General features: G+C 39.3%; 1 protein-coding gene across 1 annotated transcript; it reads right to left on the bottom strand.

Moving 5' to 3' along the window:
- Nucleotides 1-6,503: 6,503 nt before the first annotated feature.
- Nucleotides 6,504-16,181, bottom strand: LOC113060278 (uncharacterized). The gene is made up of 8 exons (XM_026229172.1): nucleotides 16,171-16,181; nucleotides 15,549-15,731; nucleotides 14,188-15,482; nucleotides 8,277-13,782; nucleotides 8,021-8,093; nucleotides 7,829-7,920; nucleotides 7,660-7,741; nucleotides 6,504-7,399 (listed from the first exon to the last, which is right to left on the bottom strand). The coding sequence occupies exons 1-4, from the start codon at nucleotides 16,179-16,181 to the stop codon at nucleotides 8,645-8,647; spliced, it is 6,627 nt and encodes a 2,208-aa protein (XP_026084957.1). The 3' UTR covers nucleotides 6,504-7,399; nucleotides 7,660-7,741; nucleotides 7,829-7,920; nucleotides 8,021-8,093; nucleotides 8,277-8,644.
- Between the last annotated feature and the right edge of the window lie 669 nt (nucleotides 16,182-16,850).

The raw sequence follows: 16,850 nt of genomic DNA, 5'->3' as shown, positions 1-16,850 counted from the left end.
TCAATTTATTTACAAACTCATTTGATGTCACACCATGTTTCTTCAAGTTGGTGAAGAAATTTTAAATCTCCTACATCTCAGACATGTGCTGTGATGTCATTGTTCATCTCCATAGAAACAATCAACAACCCAAACAATCTTTCAAAAAAACTTTTTAAAGGGACATTACGGCAAGTTCAGTCAATGTACTGTTTGAGTAAATGAATTACTCCGGGATATTGTTTGAACTCAGAGGGAGTGTCAGCCACATTAAAAAAGTTAACAGCTTAAGTAATTTGTGGATTAATGCGTTTTAGAGATGCGAACTGTTTAAAATGATTCAGTTCGATTTGGTGAACTGAATGATTTGTTTGCGAACCGGATATCCAGATTGCTTTGAATTGAACTCTCTCTCACACAGACACGGAAGAGAAGACAATGCTGAATAAAGTAGTAATTTTTGCTATTTTTGGACCAAAATGTATTTTAGATACTTGAAAAATTCTAACGTACCCTCTGATGTCACATGGACTACTTTGATGATGTTTTTCTTACCTTTCTGGACATGGACAGTATACCGTACACACAGCTTCAATGGAGGGACTGAGAGCTCTCGGACTGAATTTAAAATATCTTAAACTGTGTTCCGAAGATAAAAGGAGGCCTTACATGTTTGGAACAGCATAAGGGTGAGTTATTAATGACATAATTTTCATTTTTGGGTGAACTAACCCTTTAAGGGGACTGACTCTGAGGCGATCGCAAATTTGTGTACAGTTTATGGAGCTAAAAGCTATAGCCCCACTAAAAACGCCTAGCCACACCCCTGCTTCTTGTGAACATTTCGGAGAACCAGGACAAACATTTCAATCGATCGCTCAAGCATTTAAGAGGCACCTAAATGAGGCACCGAAATCTGCGTCCTTATTCGGTTCGGTGCATACTGGTTCCATACCCAACCGTACTTTTAAGGGATCGCGTACAAACCAATAGGGTGTCGGAATGGTATATGTTTATATTTCTCATCCAACCACAATCCAATTCACTCCATCCGGATGGCGCGATTTATCTAGATAGGTTTTTTTTTTTTTTTTATGAAAACAAGCCAAAATGAAATAGCAGTAACAAACCTTTTTTTTAAATGTGAGGAGTAAAAAGTACAGATACTTGCATGAAAATGTAAGGAGTAGAAGTAAAAAGTCGCCTGAAAAATATTTACTCAAGTAAAGTATAGATACCCAAAATTTCTACTTAAGTAAGGTAACAAAGTATTTGTACTTCATTACTTGACACCTCTGACACACACATACACACACATATACTTTTCATATTTAAGGACAATAAATATCACATACTTTAAAACTTTTACTCAAGTAATATTCTAAACGGTAACTTTTACTTTACCAAAGTCATTTTCTGGTAAAATACACTTTTACTAAAGTGTGGCATTCAAGTACGTTATTCACCACTGAGGACATCTCGCTTCTCCTGGAATCAAAGAGCAGCTAGTCAACGGGAAACTGTCCTGAGACAACTACAAACTTTGATGATATTTCAAGTGGGTCACTGAAGGCAGCCTGACCTAACTTGCTGCTAAGAAGAGAGCAAGGAATTCATTGTGTAGGAACATCTTGCTAAAATCTTCATAAAAGGGTTTGCCATCAAAGGAAACTGTTTCTAAAATAAGTACATCTTTAATAAAATTAAGAGAGGTAACAAGAAGAGATTCAATTAAAACGTTCTATTCCTTCAGTGTCCCGCCTACAACCCCCATGCTCGATCCCGCCCAGTGTTGCCAAGTCCGTGGGATTTCCCGTAGAATCGATCTGCTTTAACACTGTTGCCGGGGGTTGTTTTTCATGTCCACGGGTCGAAGTGATCCCAATAACCTGATATTTAGCCTCTGGAATGTGAATTTTACTGGAGGAACCTCGTCGAAAAACAGGCATTTTACCCCCTGGATTGTGATTTTTTTTTTTCGCATTCCTATGCTATTGGGCTAGTTTTGAGTAGCAATTGGGTGGGTTTCGTGGCAAAAACTTGTAACCCTGATCCCGCCTCACCACAATGATGGCCACGGGAAGCTTGGAGTGTAGGAGCTCAACTCTCATCCCTCGAGAGAGAGAGTCAGGCCTGGGCCGAACCAATTATTGCAACCGCCTCACCCAACACACATTTTGCTGCCTCAAGCATTTGATTTTTTATTTGATACGGTTTTGTTGTGAAACCTGGCAAGCCTGTACACACACAACATATGAGTCATACGAATCCGCAGGTGTCAAAGCAAAGCCTCTCAATGAGCATATTCAGTTTCCTCAAAAAATTTAAAGCGCATGCTTTTCACTCATGCACAAACACCATCAATCATGCATGTCACCAGGTCATCAAATGGAGACACACACACCGGAAACATCTTGCAGAGCATTTCCTATATGTACACAAACAGACGGCTCCTGAAGACAAAGAAGTTATTTTCACACATGCTTCAGACACATGCTAATGTCGTTCCCCCATAGTGTCCACTAAAGGACGTAGTGTGAGTTCCCTTGAAGGGAAACTTATTTGAATGGGTTAAATCAAGTAGATTGTTATTTTATTTTTATTTATTTTTTACTATCAATTAAAGGTTGCCATGTTTTACAGTATAGACCAGTTGGAAATACTTGCTTTTTAAGGTAATATATATATATATATATATATATATATATATATATATATATATATATATATATATATATATATATATATATATATATATATATATATATATATATATATATATATATATATATATATATATATATATTTACACGTATTTGAGTCAATATCACTGTAGGGTGCCTTTTGGTGTCCTGAACATATAACTAATTTGCCATGATTTTTATTCATAACAGAAGCATTACTTTGCTATTTAGATACATTTTCAATATTTTCTTTAGTTTTGTATGAGAGGATGTATGTTGTTTTGCTATGTCCCAGGCACTGCTCATTAAATTTGAATGAGAGTAAAATAGTCAAATAAATAAATAAATAATTGTTGTCCTATTAATATTTTGTTAAATAAGATATTACTCAAATTGAGTGTATTGATCATTTTGTAATAAAAACAATATTTTTATTTAATAAAAAAGAAGAGTTTGTCAGTGTCCCTTGAATGGTTGTCCACCCTGTCGTATTGCGGAATCTGTCCCTTTAAGAAGAGGCCATCACCATTAGTGACATCATCACAACAGATTATTTTTATATCTTCAGTGGCGGGAATTTCAACTGCTGAGATGAGTAGCAGTTGACTTTTCAACTGACAAATTTTCTTCATGTAAGTTTGCTTACTTGTTTTGCCAAAGCTTAACATGTCCACCCTGTCGCCATAAAATATACAGGAAGTGATTAAAATACAATATTTTCAAAATATGCAAGTTTAAATATACCAAATTCTCTTCAACAACCAGACTAACTATTTAGCTAATCACAGTTTGTTGTAAGCTAATATGCTAATTGAAGCTCAAAATGTCCACCCTGTCGTCACAAAATGTCCACCCTGTCGGCCACTTAGACTCGATGGGGTGGACATACACATGACAGGGTGGACATAGCATTCATTTGTAGTTAATATTGCAATTTATAGAAATGTTATATTACATTTTATAGAAACATCTGCTTTAGATAATAGTTGTAATAATAATTAAAAAAAAATCAATGTGATTGAGAATGTAATTATATTTATTTTTTTAAGTTGAATAAATTTTTCATTGTCATATTTTGTCATGCTTTTTGTGTTCTGTTTTATGTGTCCACTCTGTCGTGGGCTCGTCCACCCTGTCGTCTTGGTATTTTTAAATAATATTTAAAACTAGAAGGTACATTTCCTGAAGAAAATGTGAGTGGTGCTTGCAGTGGCAAAACTCGCCCCTCTGTTGCTAGGGTGTTCTGCACATTTACAAGAGAGCCAACCACCATCTCTGTAGAATGTTCTGGTACTGAGACATGGCTTCTTTATATAGCGATATGGACGCTGAGGTGTTCTAAATGGCTGCTAGGGTGTGGCTAGACAGTTACTATTTTGATATTTGCAGACTGGTTTCTCACCTGCAACAAAAGAGCAGACCTGGAAATCCATTTCTTTCCTGAAAAAATCCGTTCCTGAAACTTAAGCGCTAACATGATCTTGAACTACAGCATCAATCACTGATTTTACTGGGAAAATCACTTTACAATAAGGATCATTAGTTCAAGTTTAATTTATTAAATAACATTTACTAACCATGACCAATACATTACTGTATTTAGTAATCTTTGTTAATGTTAGTTCATGAAAATACAATTGTTCATTGTTTGTTCATGTTAATTCACAGTGCATTAACTAATTTTATCATGGTTTTTATAATGTGTTAGTAAATGTTGAAATTAAACATGAACAAATATTAATAAATTCTGTAGAAGTGCAGACCATTATTAGTTCATGTTAACTAATGTAGTAACTAATGCCAACTAATGAAACTTACTGTAAAGTGTTAGAAACAAATGCTATACCAGGGTGTATTCAAACATGCCAAACACAATTGCTTTAATTCACTTATGTGGAAAATCACAAGCCTAATACGACATAAACTTTATTAAATTAAAGATTTCTTATCATTGTTTGTGATATAAATGTGTCATATGTTAAAAAAAACATTATCTAACATGAGGAGACTTGAAGAAAAATGCCCTTTATTTGAATTAATGGGTGGCTCTTAAAAGAGCCGTTGCTGCCCTTAAAAGGACATTTGACAGCTTCATCGTTGGAGTTCTGCCTGCAGAGCTTCTGTTAGGTTACTCAGCAAGCGCTCATTGCCCTCTGGGCTCAGGTGGACTCCGTCCCGGGACAGATGTGACAGACCAATGTTGGAATGACGAACGCAGCGCAGCGCATCTGTCTCTCTGCCAAGAAGCCTGCAATCGAATTGTTAATTAAAAGCCACGTATATGCATAATTAATTTCTCCCCTGCTCATTACTGATATCTTGTTAAACAATAAACCCAGCAAAACAGATGCATTAGAGCAGTGGTTCTCAAATTTTTTTGAGTGGAGTACCACCTGAGGCATTAACCATCTTCTAACAATCAACCCTCTGCATACCTTTCCACTGCACCTTTTCCCTTAAAGGATATTATTTGCACCCTAAATTGACATTGGTCATATTCTATATTTATAAATACATGTACAAAAATCTAGAAAAAATAAATCGAAAAACTCTTGAGAGCAATTACTTAAAATTCGGTTGTTAAGTGATGACGTAAGAAGCGCTGTTTCCGTGTCCAAGCCTCAACTCCCTTAACTTGAGAATACGACCTCAACAGCCGTTTATGAGCACTGTTTATCCATATTAATAATTTAATCTAAACGCTTTCAAACTTACGGTATACACTACAGTCTCCTTGCTCACAGCGTCCCAAACACAAATAATATATTTTTATATTTATATTTTCATTGTCTGGCTATCTGGGACTTCGGTATGGAGTTAAAGGTTAAGATTATAACTTTTTCGCTAGTATTCTATCACATTGTGAGTTTATACTAGCACCTTTTGATCTGATAGAGCGTTTGGACACGGAAGCGCTGCTACGTGACGTCAGACTTAACAAGCGAATACTGTGAAGAACATTACTTGATTCTACCCTTTTGATCGCTGAACTATTAAATCAAGATCACATTTGCGATCGTGTGGATAATTGGATTTCCGTTTTTGGAGGTTCGATTTTGTGACCTTTTTGAAACATCTTGCGGCACAGATGAACATAAAATTTAAGTAAATCTTCTGTTGACTAGCAGTGCATTCATACCCTTCATTGTTAAATAAAGTTTACCTGTTGTTTCTGAAATCATGCAGTCTTCCTCTCTTGAAATTTCCACTTTGTCTTGGAGAGCGCAGATCGTGGTTGCTTAGCAATGACAGACGCCACTTGAGCACTGTCTACTTGTTCCGGTGAAATCACAAAATAAAATGTACACAAACATGTTCTTACTCTTGACATACAACCACCGATTTTAATTGGAAAACATACTATACTTCGAATTAACCTCTTGCTGGTTTGGGTGGCCAATTTATTCACTCCTGTAAAGAATCACGAGCTTAATAGTACCACTATTGTAGGTGTGATGCTAAGCATTAAACACCAGTTCTTTCTCAATAAATTCAAATACATAATTTGTGAACACCATAAGGTTACTTAATATTTTGCAATCGTTAGTTCTGACATTAAATATTTTAATAAAAAAAAAAAATATATATATATATATATATATATATGTAAACTGTGATAATACGCAGACATATTGTGGCCTTGATTAAAAAACATATACAATTGTTTTTGGAAACAGCATACCTTCAGTAAGCAAGGTTTGGGTTAATCAACTGAGAATATATTTTACAGTAAGTTAACCTTGCTTTCTGGAAAAACCCCTGGACCTTCTGTGAAGTTCACAAGAACACATATTTAATGTGCCACTGAAGAAGATTCAATAAAGACAAAAACACTTGATGTGCCAATTCAACCAAAATGTTTATTAAAAGATTTAGAAAACGCCTGTTGTGCCAAATCCCACCCTATAAATGTCATACTAGCTCACATATAAATATTATTTTAACTTTATATTACAATTATACGATTATGAAAATGAAAAACAAATATCTGACTGTTGCAGATATTTTGTTTCTATTAGTTAAGTTAAGTTTCTATTTTGGCAGAATAGTGATGAAAGTGTTTGACTTATTGTATTAATAAAGTGAACCTTGTGGATGTTGCACTTAAAGCCATTGTAAAATACTCAATTACAGTCCATGATTGCGTCTATTACTGCACAAGTGTTTATAAAGGGCATAAGGCCATACATAAGCCCTGTGATTTCAGAAAACAACACCCCTTAGCAGTTCTGAAAGCACTGTTAATCACAGCATCACAGGGCTTTCTGCTTTAAGTGACTAAGCCATAACATGATTTCACTTTTATTTGTTTAAATTTCTATGATTTAAAAAAAAAAATTATGAATTGAGTCGCAAACTGTTGTTTTAGAAACCCTGGTCGGCAGGGATGCGAGAGGGACACAGGATTTGACACAACACCCCCAGTGAGCAAGCCAGAGGCGACGGTGGCAAGGAAAAAACTCTTAAGGAGATAAAAAACCTTGAGAGGAACCAGACTCATCAGGGGGAACCAATCCTCCTCGGGCATGGCGTACACATTATAAAAACATTATTATTCAAGCTAATATATGAAATAGTTAACTGAGACCAATTATTTTATATAATAAGATGATTTAAAAATATATATATTAAAACTGATTAATCGATCATCTAATGATTAAAGGCAATCAGGGGTATAATGAAGCATCTCCCGCCATCTAGCCGCTGGATCTGACATGGCAAACAGGCTGGACACCCTGAGGTAGAGGGGGTAAAACAGATATGATCATGTTAGTGAATTGAATTTATTTTTTTCATTCTACAAGACTTACAGAGCATAAACTTTCAGGTCAGATGTATGTTTTGCAAGAGACATTTCTGCTCTCTCACTTCTGAGAACCATCATAGACTTAAAAATCTAAGCGTTCACATCAAAATACATTCCCCTGAACAAACACACTGTATGATAAAATGCACTGAAACACTAGACCTTACCAGTATTATTGACAAACTTTACCTCATTGCTTTAATGTGCTTCTTCCATTGCTTCTTTGGTCTTCAGCATTGTCTTCAACTCCAAACACATCTGGTCCCGTCCTCTGGCAATGAAATTGATAAATGAATAACAGGATCACTGCATACACATTTACTAATAAACTAAAAAAAATAAGTAAACTAAAACTTACTGAAAGAAATTAGCACATAAGATGGTATCCAGCTCATCATCATCAGTGGTGAAGCACACTTGATCTTCTCAGACATTCTGACTCGCCGGTTCCTGAAAAACATCAAAATCAAAATTAGATTAAGATATTCCTTTAAATGTGGTTATCACATGCAGTAGCACAGTGACTGAAGTGACATTTTTTAACACTTACCTTTAGATGGTATATTGCACACTCATATCCAGTGTTGCAGAGGATTGCTATGGTCTCCAAAATCTTCCTGCAACTGTACAGAAGAGCACATATCAATATTAGAATAGCAGAGGACTGCAAATAATATATCCAGTACACATTGTACAGACTGAACACAAAATCATTTGAAACAAATGTTACGTTAAGGTCAAAATCAAATACATCACAACAGTGTCTTACTACTTCTCACTTAACCTTACTGTCTTTTATGACTTACTGCTGCTGTTGCTCTCACTGTCTGTGTCTTCCCTGGAGTTATTACACTAACCCTGACTGCGTCCTGTATTCTGCTGCCTTCACTTCCTGTCCTGCCTGGAGCTGTCACACTACTCCTTCGTCCTTCCTGCTGCTGTACTCTAGTTAACTCAGGGACACAACACCTTCATATTAACACGAACAACACAATATAACCGCAACGTCACTGCCATCGATAAAGGAGGTTAAATGGAACCTCAGTTCAATATGGCTTAAGGCCAAGACACCACTCATACAGAAGCCACTGGGGAACTAAGGCTGGTGTTGCCCCACTGTTGTCGTTAATGCTGATTCAGTGGCCCCAGTGACCTGGTATAGCGGGCAATTCACCTATGGAAAAAAACGCAATACACAGTACACAGGATTGTGGTAACTGTGGTAGGTCTCTAACACGCCCGATTGATGACAGAAGTCCGGATTTGAAATGTAGATGTGGTCAAGTAGTGTGTGCTTTTCCGTCGTCGCTGATGTAATCAGTTGCGTGTATCCTCGAGATTGAAACAACTCCAGAATAGGTTTTTTTCCAGGGTGTAGGAGGTCCTCGTTGAAATCTCCACAGATGATGACGAGATCGTTGTGTGTGAGGTCCAGGTAATCCATCATACTGTTCAGGTTGGTCAAGAAATCTCCAACACTGTACTGTGGTGGCCTATACACAGCTACGACTGCTGCTTTTATTGGGGAATCCAATTTGATCACAGCAAACTCCAGATCAGTCACATTTTGTATATATTGCCTGGGCTGAGTTGGAATGTGCTCCTTGCAATATATTGCGACTCCACCTCCATTTTTCCTTCCAAGTTCTTGATGTGTGGAGTAGGAGACATGCCTGTTGCGTGTGAACAAGTTGTATCCTTCCAATTGGAGATCTGAAGTAGACGATCCAGTCAGGTGTGTTTCTGTTAAACACAGAACATCAGAGAGTTGTAGCTCATGATGGCATCTGATATCCTCCATGTGAGATGCCAGTCCTTCCGTGTTGTGATGAATGATGGTGAGTGTCTGTTCCTGCCTATTTTCCCTCACATGCTGCAAAAGTGGCATGATTTCTTCAACTCTTGCTCTTCTCATGCTTTGCAAAGAGGTTGTGATTTCAGGATCAGCATATATCTTCTTGTCGTCGAAATCCGTAATGTGTAATCCTTGTAAAGAAGTTGTTCTGCTGAGTGCAACGTAGGCCATTCCCGGCTCAAAAATCTTCTTCAATGACACTACTGCAGAGTGCATTGTCATGCCTTGTACTTTGTGGGCTGTGCAGGCGTAAGCTAGCTTAATTGGAAACTGTCGACGAACGGCTCCTTTCCTCAGACTTTCTTCAGATTTCTCAATGTAAACCAAGACGTCTTCTTCACCTCGTACCTTTTTGCGGTGTTTCTGACCGGCGTTCGGATTGTCGAGTTGAAGTCCTAACATTTGTACTGTGGTGATTCCATCTTTTGTGTTGGTGACGATGTTTGCAATCGTGCCAAAACATCCATTGACAATTCCATCTTCTACATCCAGGTTCCTGGTTACCATCACACGAACTCCCACTGCAACTTGCATTGTGTCCAGCAAGTCGTCCTTTTTTCCAGTGACAGGTTTGTTTAATCGCTTCATCCTTCCTGTTCTTGGGTCTTTCCTGTAGTCTTCGGCATCAATTGTTATGATGTCAGTGAAGAGGGCCTGTACAATCTCGGTATTGTACTTGTCAACTTCTTTGTTAGTGGCGAATATGTGTAGAGCATCACGTGGACAGTCTTCTGGCTTCTTCACAGCCTGGAATAACAAAGCTCTATCATCTTCCCTGAGAGCTTCTGTCTTCTGCTTCACTCGTAGTCGGTTTAAAAGTTGAGCGAAAGCGAGGTCTTCCTTCTGCCGCATGATCTCTGTGAGTGTGATGATTTGAAAATGGTCCTTCCAGAAGTCCAGCATATCCTCTTCATACACACAGAGCGGTTTGGCTTTACCAAGCGGTGGCAGTTGATAATAATCCCCTACGACGAGGCAAGATATTCCTCCAAAAGGTTTCTTGTTGCCTTTGATCTGCTGAAATCTCCAGTTTACGTATGTGAACAGATCCTTTGAAACCATGGATATTTCGTCGATGATAAGAATCTCCACGTCGCGTAATCCTGCTCTCACTTCATCAAGGGCGTTCCCAAGTCCTTGATAAGGTGGCTTCAGACTCCTTGGCAGTTTTAAAAGGGAATGCAGCGTTTTACCAGAGATGTTGAATGCTGCAGTTCCAGTAAACGCAGACAACAACACCGTGGGCACGGAGAGATCTCCTTCTTCCCGGAGTCGAGGGAGTTGTCGCAGAATCTTAGTTGCTTCCGAGTGTATGCACTTGATGACGTGTGATTTACCACAACCTGCACCGCCTGACAAAAAGTAAAAAAACTGCTCTGGATTTTGACCCCACACACGCTTCTGACACCACTGACGGACAGTGTAAAAAATTGCTGCCTGCGTCTCATTTAGACTCCTAAACATCTTCCTCAGATATTCATTGGTCATCTGTGGTGCCTCAATCTGTGGTACGACGCCGTCTCCATCTTCACGACGAATCTGGTATTCTGGAACATCATCCTGTTCATTTTCTTCTGGATGGACCTCTTGTTGTTCTGCAATACACTCCATCCGATCAACGTCGATTTCAGGCGCAAAAGCACACCAAGCATTTTCAGATGGTCCTTCCCGCTGCAGCTGTTCATATGCTTCATCCACTTTTTTGCCGTGCTTTTCAAACTTCTTCTGTTGTGCTTTAACTAAGCCACGAACAGGGAATCGGAAATTGGGGTGTGACGGGAGTTCTACAAGTCCCCTTTTGTAAAACTCCTGATACGTTGGAAACCCTTGAGGTTTCAGCTGTTCGTTGACACGATGTGGCACGTAAAGTTTTACCATTGTTCCGCAAAACTTCTCCGGTTGCTTCTCCTCCGAAAAGCGAGCATACCTGACAATTGCAGCCTTACCAACAGTTCTCTTCTGAATGAATCCCATATCGTTGAGGAGTGGGAGGACATTCTTTCCTTTAGTTTGCCGACCATACACAACACGGTAATTCGACACAAAGTCTGCAAGGCACATCTTTTCAAACTCCAGTGTTCGAGGCCTTGCTCTGTATTTCTCTATAATACCTGACATCCAGACATCCTCTGAATCAGGATCTTTGCTGTGTAGGACACTACGGGGCAAACTCATCCTCAGGGCATCATCGTCCGTCGGTATAAACACAACATTTCGTGAACACTTCTTCAATGGTAAGCTGCATGTCCGTGCCACAGACTCCTGAGCACTCACTTGCCTGTGTTTAGAGTAGGCCTGCATTATCTGCTTCATTTCGTCCTCTTCGTTAACGTTTGTTTCACGAACACCCTTGATCACGGTCTTCAGGTAATCATTCATTTCGTGTTCTGGCTTGGAAATGTAGGACAACATATACATAATGCAGCTGAAAGAGTCAAGAACGAACTGTATGTCCATGTTAGCGTTCCATGCCCTCAGCAAATCTGGGTTGTATCCATTCACCCAAGCCTCCTTTGGATCACGCTTCAGCAAAATCACGTTTGAAGTGGACAGTGCCTCAGCGTATTTACAGTAATCATCCATGGACAGATTACATTTGGTCAGCAAGTCTGACAAGTTGTCAAAGGAGGCCTGGGGATCGTTTAACAAGTCCCACACTGGCTTGAGTTTATTCCTGGCTTCTTTCATTGCTTTTCGAGCAGCGTCCTGTCTTCTTTTCTTTCTCTCTTGTTGGTGTTGGTCTTCGTTTTCATCTTCCTCAGGACGTTGTGGAGCATCCGGTCTCCTCTTCTTTCGCTCTTGGTGGTGTTGTTCTTCGTTTTCATCTTCCTCAGGACGTTGTGGTCGTGGACGGGTGATGGTGGTGCTTGACATGGGAAGTTTAGGGAACCCATATCTACACAACACATTTCCTTTCTTGCAAGATTTGGAGTGCTTCCTGCTGTGAAGCTGAACTTCGGTGACAATTTGATGAAGCTCGGGATCGGTGGTAGGGTCCGGCAACTGGCAGGTTATGTAACGGTCAATAAAGTCACACACTACTTGGTCGGACTGATTTTCGAATTCGGGTGCCCCCTTTACCCAGGCCAGCAGATGAATGTGTGGGCTTCCTCTAGCTTGAAACTCCACGCGATAAAAGTAATCCTCGACTTCGCCGATGGGTTGAGCAGGTGACAAAAGCAGATGATTCATTAATGCATCCACTCGTTTTTCAAACATCCGCATGACGGTGACGGGGTTACTTCGGAGGATTTCACATTTCGTTGTCCAGTCAAGCTCTGAAAAGACGACCTCTTCACCTTGCTGAGCCTTGATTGCCGTTATCACTTCTGGCCATCGCATTTCAGCTGCACTGAATGTGCAAAAAAAAGTAGGATTCCCTAACTGCCTGATCATGGCCTGTAGATCTCTCAACGTTTTCTCCCAATAAGATGGAGTGCCTCTCAGGGGTTGCATAAACCTTGTTGCATCACGGCTGTGGACCAGTCTTTCGACCTCAAGATCATCCTGAAGAAGCTTGTTGGAGATTCTACGTCCATCTTTAGTGACAGGTTTGCCCTTTCGCAACTGGATAGACATGCTGTTTCTAGCCATGTGCGTTTCAGTGACAAACTGCGCAAAGAAGAGATAACTCTGGTCTTTGGCAAAACGAGTATCCACGCAGAACAGTCTAGCATTGAAATACATGCTTGGTGATAATGCAACTTGTCGTGCCTCATCGATTGTGTTCTGTCCGGTGGGAAACTGTACGGGGAAAGCCATGGCTTCCAATTTGGGAACCTTGAAAAATCCGACTGGCTTTTTCCCTTGAGCAGGCGCAATGCTGAAGATTCCCTCACCGTACGACAGCAAGTCCTGTCCAATGTCGAGTGGCTGCATGCATGTGTCCAGAGTGAGGCCAGGCCTGAGCTCATCCTTTTCTTCTGTGCTGACATGCTGCTCATCCTGTTCAGAGACAACAACTTCCTGTTTCTCCTCTGTGGCATTCAGCTCATCATCAGCGAGAAATTCAAATGTGGTAGCGTCACTAATCAAGATGTCCCTGTATTCTGAATGCATTGCTTTCAGTTTTGTTAACGCTGCTAACACATTGTGCATATTCACTGTATGGAAGTGTTGGTATCCTCTGAACTTGATGTGTCTTTTCAGCTTCACCTGTAGGAGCTGGGACTCACTGTTAGGCCTTGGGAGACAGTTAACTGTTTTCTCCACCTCAGACGGCACACACACAACAGCGCCATACACTGATCGCTGCTGTCCTTTTGGCAATGCAACTATTTTTGCAAAAGGAACAATTTTGGCGATAAGCTGTCGTTCAAGTACGTTCAGCTCAAGCAGTTCTGCAGGGATGGGAGGCAATTCAAGTCTGTTTGCCGCCGCAATAGAAGGCATGGATCCTCTCTTCAGATGGCTGTCACAGGTGTGGCAGATCCACTCCTTTCTTCGCTCATCTGGAACTGCACAAGGAACTGAGCAGGCACGGTCACAAGCATGAACATATTTCCCGGTTAAGCAAAAGGCTGTAATATGAACATTTTTGACGTATCGTGTTCTATTACACATCTTGACTTGATTTGGAAAAAGCGCCCTGTGACAGACTGTGCAGATGTAAGTTGGACCATGCAGAATTTGACACCGAAATGCAGATATGGCCTTTTGAATCAAGCTGTTGGACACAGGTTGGTTTGTCGCATCAGAATTAGGTGTATCCTGGCTGAAACGAATGTATGGCTTGTATTTTCTTTTGATCTTTAATGCATTTCGCAACTTATAAAGAATGCGAAATCCTGCATCTGTGAGAGACTTCTGTTTCTTGAGGAGAGTACAAAGGAGAATGTGGTGTGACCTAAACTCTGAATCACTTGCATATCTTCTGGCCATGTACTCTTTCATTTTCTTCTGGAAAAGATCATCCGTCTTGTACCTCTTGACCATGTAGTTTTTCATTTTCTTCTGGAAAAGATCATCCATTTTGTACCTCTTGACCATGTAGTTTTTCATTTTCTTCTGGAAAAGATCATCCATTTTGTACCTCTTGACCATGTAGTTTTTCATTTTCTTCTGGAAAATATCATCCGTCTTGTACCTCTTGACCATGTATTCCTTCTTTTTCCTCTGGTAAAGATCATCCGTCTTGTACCTCCTGACCATGTATTCCTTCTTTTTCCTCTGATAAACAACATCAGTGCTGTACCTCTTGGTCATATATTCTTTCTTCTTCATCTGGAAAAGAGCATCGGTGTTGTATCTCTTGGTCATATATGCTCTCTTTTTCTTTCTGGCAAAAAGATCTTGATTATACTTCTCCTTGATGACCTGTAATTTCTTCATTCGAAACTGCAAACTGGTGGCGTATTTCTCTTTCTCGTGTTCCCTTTTTTTTTGACGTTGGACATCAAAATTTAGAGTCATATCCTTGAGCCCTACACATTGTTTTTGATTAGCAATTTTGCGCATTTCTTTTCTTCTTTGTGGTTTGCTTCTTTTAATAATCTTTGTGACATCATGAATTTTGTCTTCTGCGAGGACATGATTTTCAGGGATTTTGATGCCAACATTTGCTGGTTTTGGGAGAGATAAAGTTTCTTGTGACACACAAGCTGATGAGGAGCATGGTTCCTCAGACTGTTGCTCCATTTCAAATGAAACGGCCATGAATTCATAGCAAGCTTGAGGACCACGATTCCAAAAAAGCTCAAATAATCTGTTGATCATGTCATGAAGGTTGGTGAAAGTTAGCATAACTGCCGTTCCGTTACCAGTAGGATGTGGTAAACCTTCAGCAGTTCTGGAATGGGAATCAAAAAATCCATATTTTCCAGATCTGTCTCTGAACACAGCCAAGCATTCTGGAGAAACAATAAGCAGTGCATGACTGACATCTGATGAGAGACACTGAAGTCTTTCATCAAGAGGAATCCACCACGCGTCCATTTCCTGAGTTCCTCTGTCTCTCAGATACCCCATCACAACTTCTGACTTTTGGACGCTGTAGTTGTGGTTAGAAGTTGAGATGCTCACAGGTACTTCAGCCATGCTTAGAAGATTCTGACGGAATCTTCCTTCAGCAATAAGCTGCATTTTAATGCCAACATACAAAGCATCCCCCTCCTCTAGCACCCTGTCAAGATCAGGCTGTTCGAACGAAGTTCCCTCACTGTGGTACGCAAGGAATGTCAGAGCTACACATGTGCACTGACTGTTTCGTGAGAAAACATCATACCTTGCATCACTCTGGCAGTGAGAAGCCTGCACGGATATGACTCTAGATGTGTTGTCGCCACCTTCGTACTGCGGTCTATCCGAAAACTGAGCAACGCCTTGGCTGACGCTCGTCTGTCCTGTCAGGTCTAACTTTCTCCAACGAACTTTCTGAGCCTGGGATCTCCTACCTTTCCGAGGCATCCTTCAAAGAACAAAAGACAAAATATGATAAAACAGACCAAAGACAGGATATAAAATAATCCATGACGTATCTGACTAGCCCATTAATTATAAAGAAATAACTTGGTCAAAGAGGGAATTCTACAACTCCACAAGCATATACAGACATGGAAATTGTGTAAATATGATGATTTCTCTGTAGAGATGCTCTGAAAAAAACCATTAAATGCTGCACATAAACAAAAGTGCTTAATTTTTTAAAACATGATTCACATTAGAATAATTTAACTTGGTTAAATTACAGCCTTTGACAATTGCATGATCATAATACTCAACTTTTTTTTTTTTTTTTAGCTAAATAGGATTAAATAATCCAAGTTTAACGTCTTGATCATCTGTTCTGATTGTTTTTTAATGATTCCCATTTTCTCTTAAACAATTGTTTAGCAAACAACTGTCACCTTTTCTTCATTATGAGTTTAAACAGATCTCTAATTAAAATGCAGTTGAAAAGTAACGTATTCAATAAGCATTTTTTACAAAATATTTTCAGTCACTTACTTCACGAAATGCTGAAGCGATGCAACCTGAAAAGTATTCTCAAGAATAAAACAAGTTAATTGACAAGATAAATAAAAAGAACAGTATCACAAATCAACTTAGTATTGAAGTTTTTTTTTGTTTTTTTTTTTTTGTTTTTGGGGGGGGGGGGGGGTATATGGGGAGAGGGTTGGGGTTGATGGGTGGAAAGAACAATACTGCTGAAGAACTGCTGCTTAGAGAAAATCAAAAACCTGTAAAAGAAAGACATATTAGGCAGCTATGACAATAATAATATTGAAAAGAAAAAGACGGCATAATTTAGACATTATGCACACTTACCAGGTGTTCAGCTACAGTGAAAAATACAGGCTGTGCTCTAAATAGATGGTCTGCAAAACAACAAACAAACAAATAATTAAAGATAGCCCATGTATTTGAAATAAGACCAATATTAAAAAATATGCAATATGCATATATGCAAAGGCATCCAGAAATGCTTTTAATACAGTCAGATTTTCAATATAAATTTATTATAAACCTAAAGCTACAGTAAACGATTGGCAAAAAAGGTTCCTCAGTGTAGTAAAACACAAAAGTA

The sequence above is a fragment of the Carassius auratus genome, chromosome 42, assembly GCF_003368295.1.
Source record: "Carassius auratus strain Wakin chromosome 42, ASM336829v1, whole genome shotgun sequence".
Classification (NCBI taxonomy): domain Eukaryota; kingdom Metazoa; phylum Chordata; class Actinopteri; order Cypriniformes; family Cyprinidae; genus Carassius; species Carassius auratus.
The sequence above is the reverse complement of the archived record's forward strand: the minus strand, read 5'-3'. Positions and strand labels throughout refer to the sequence as shown.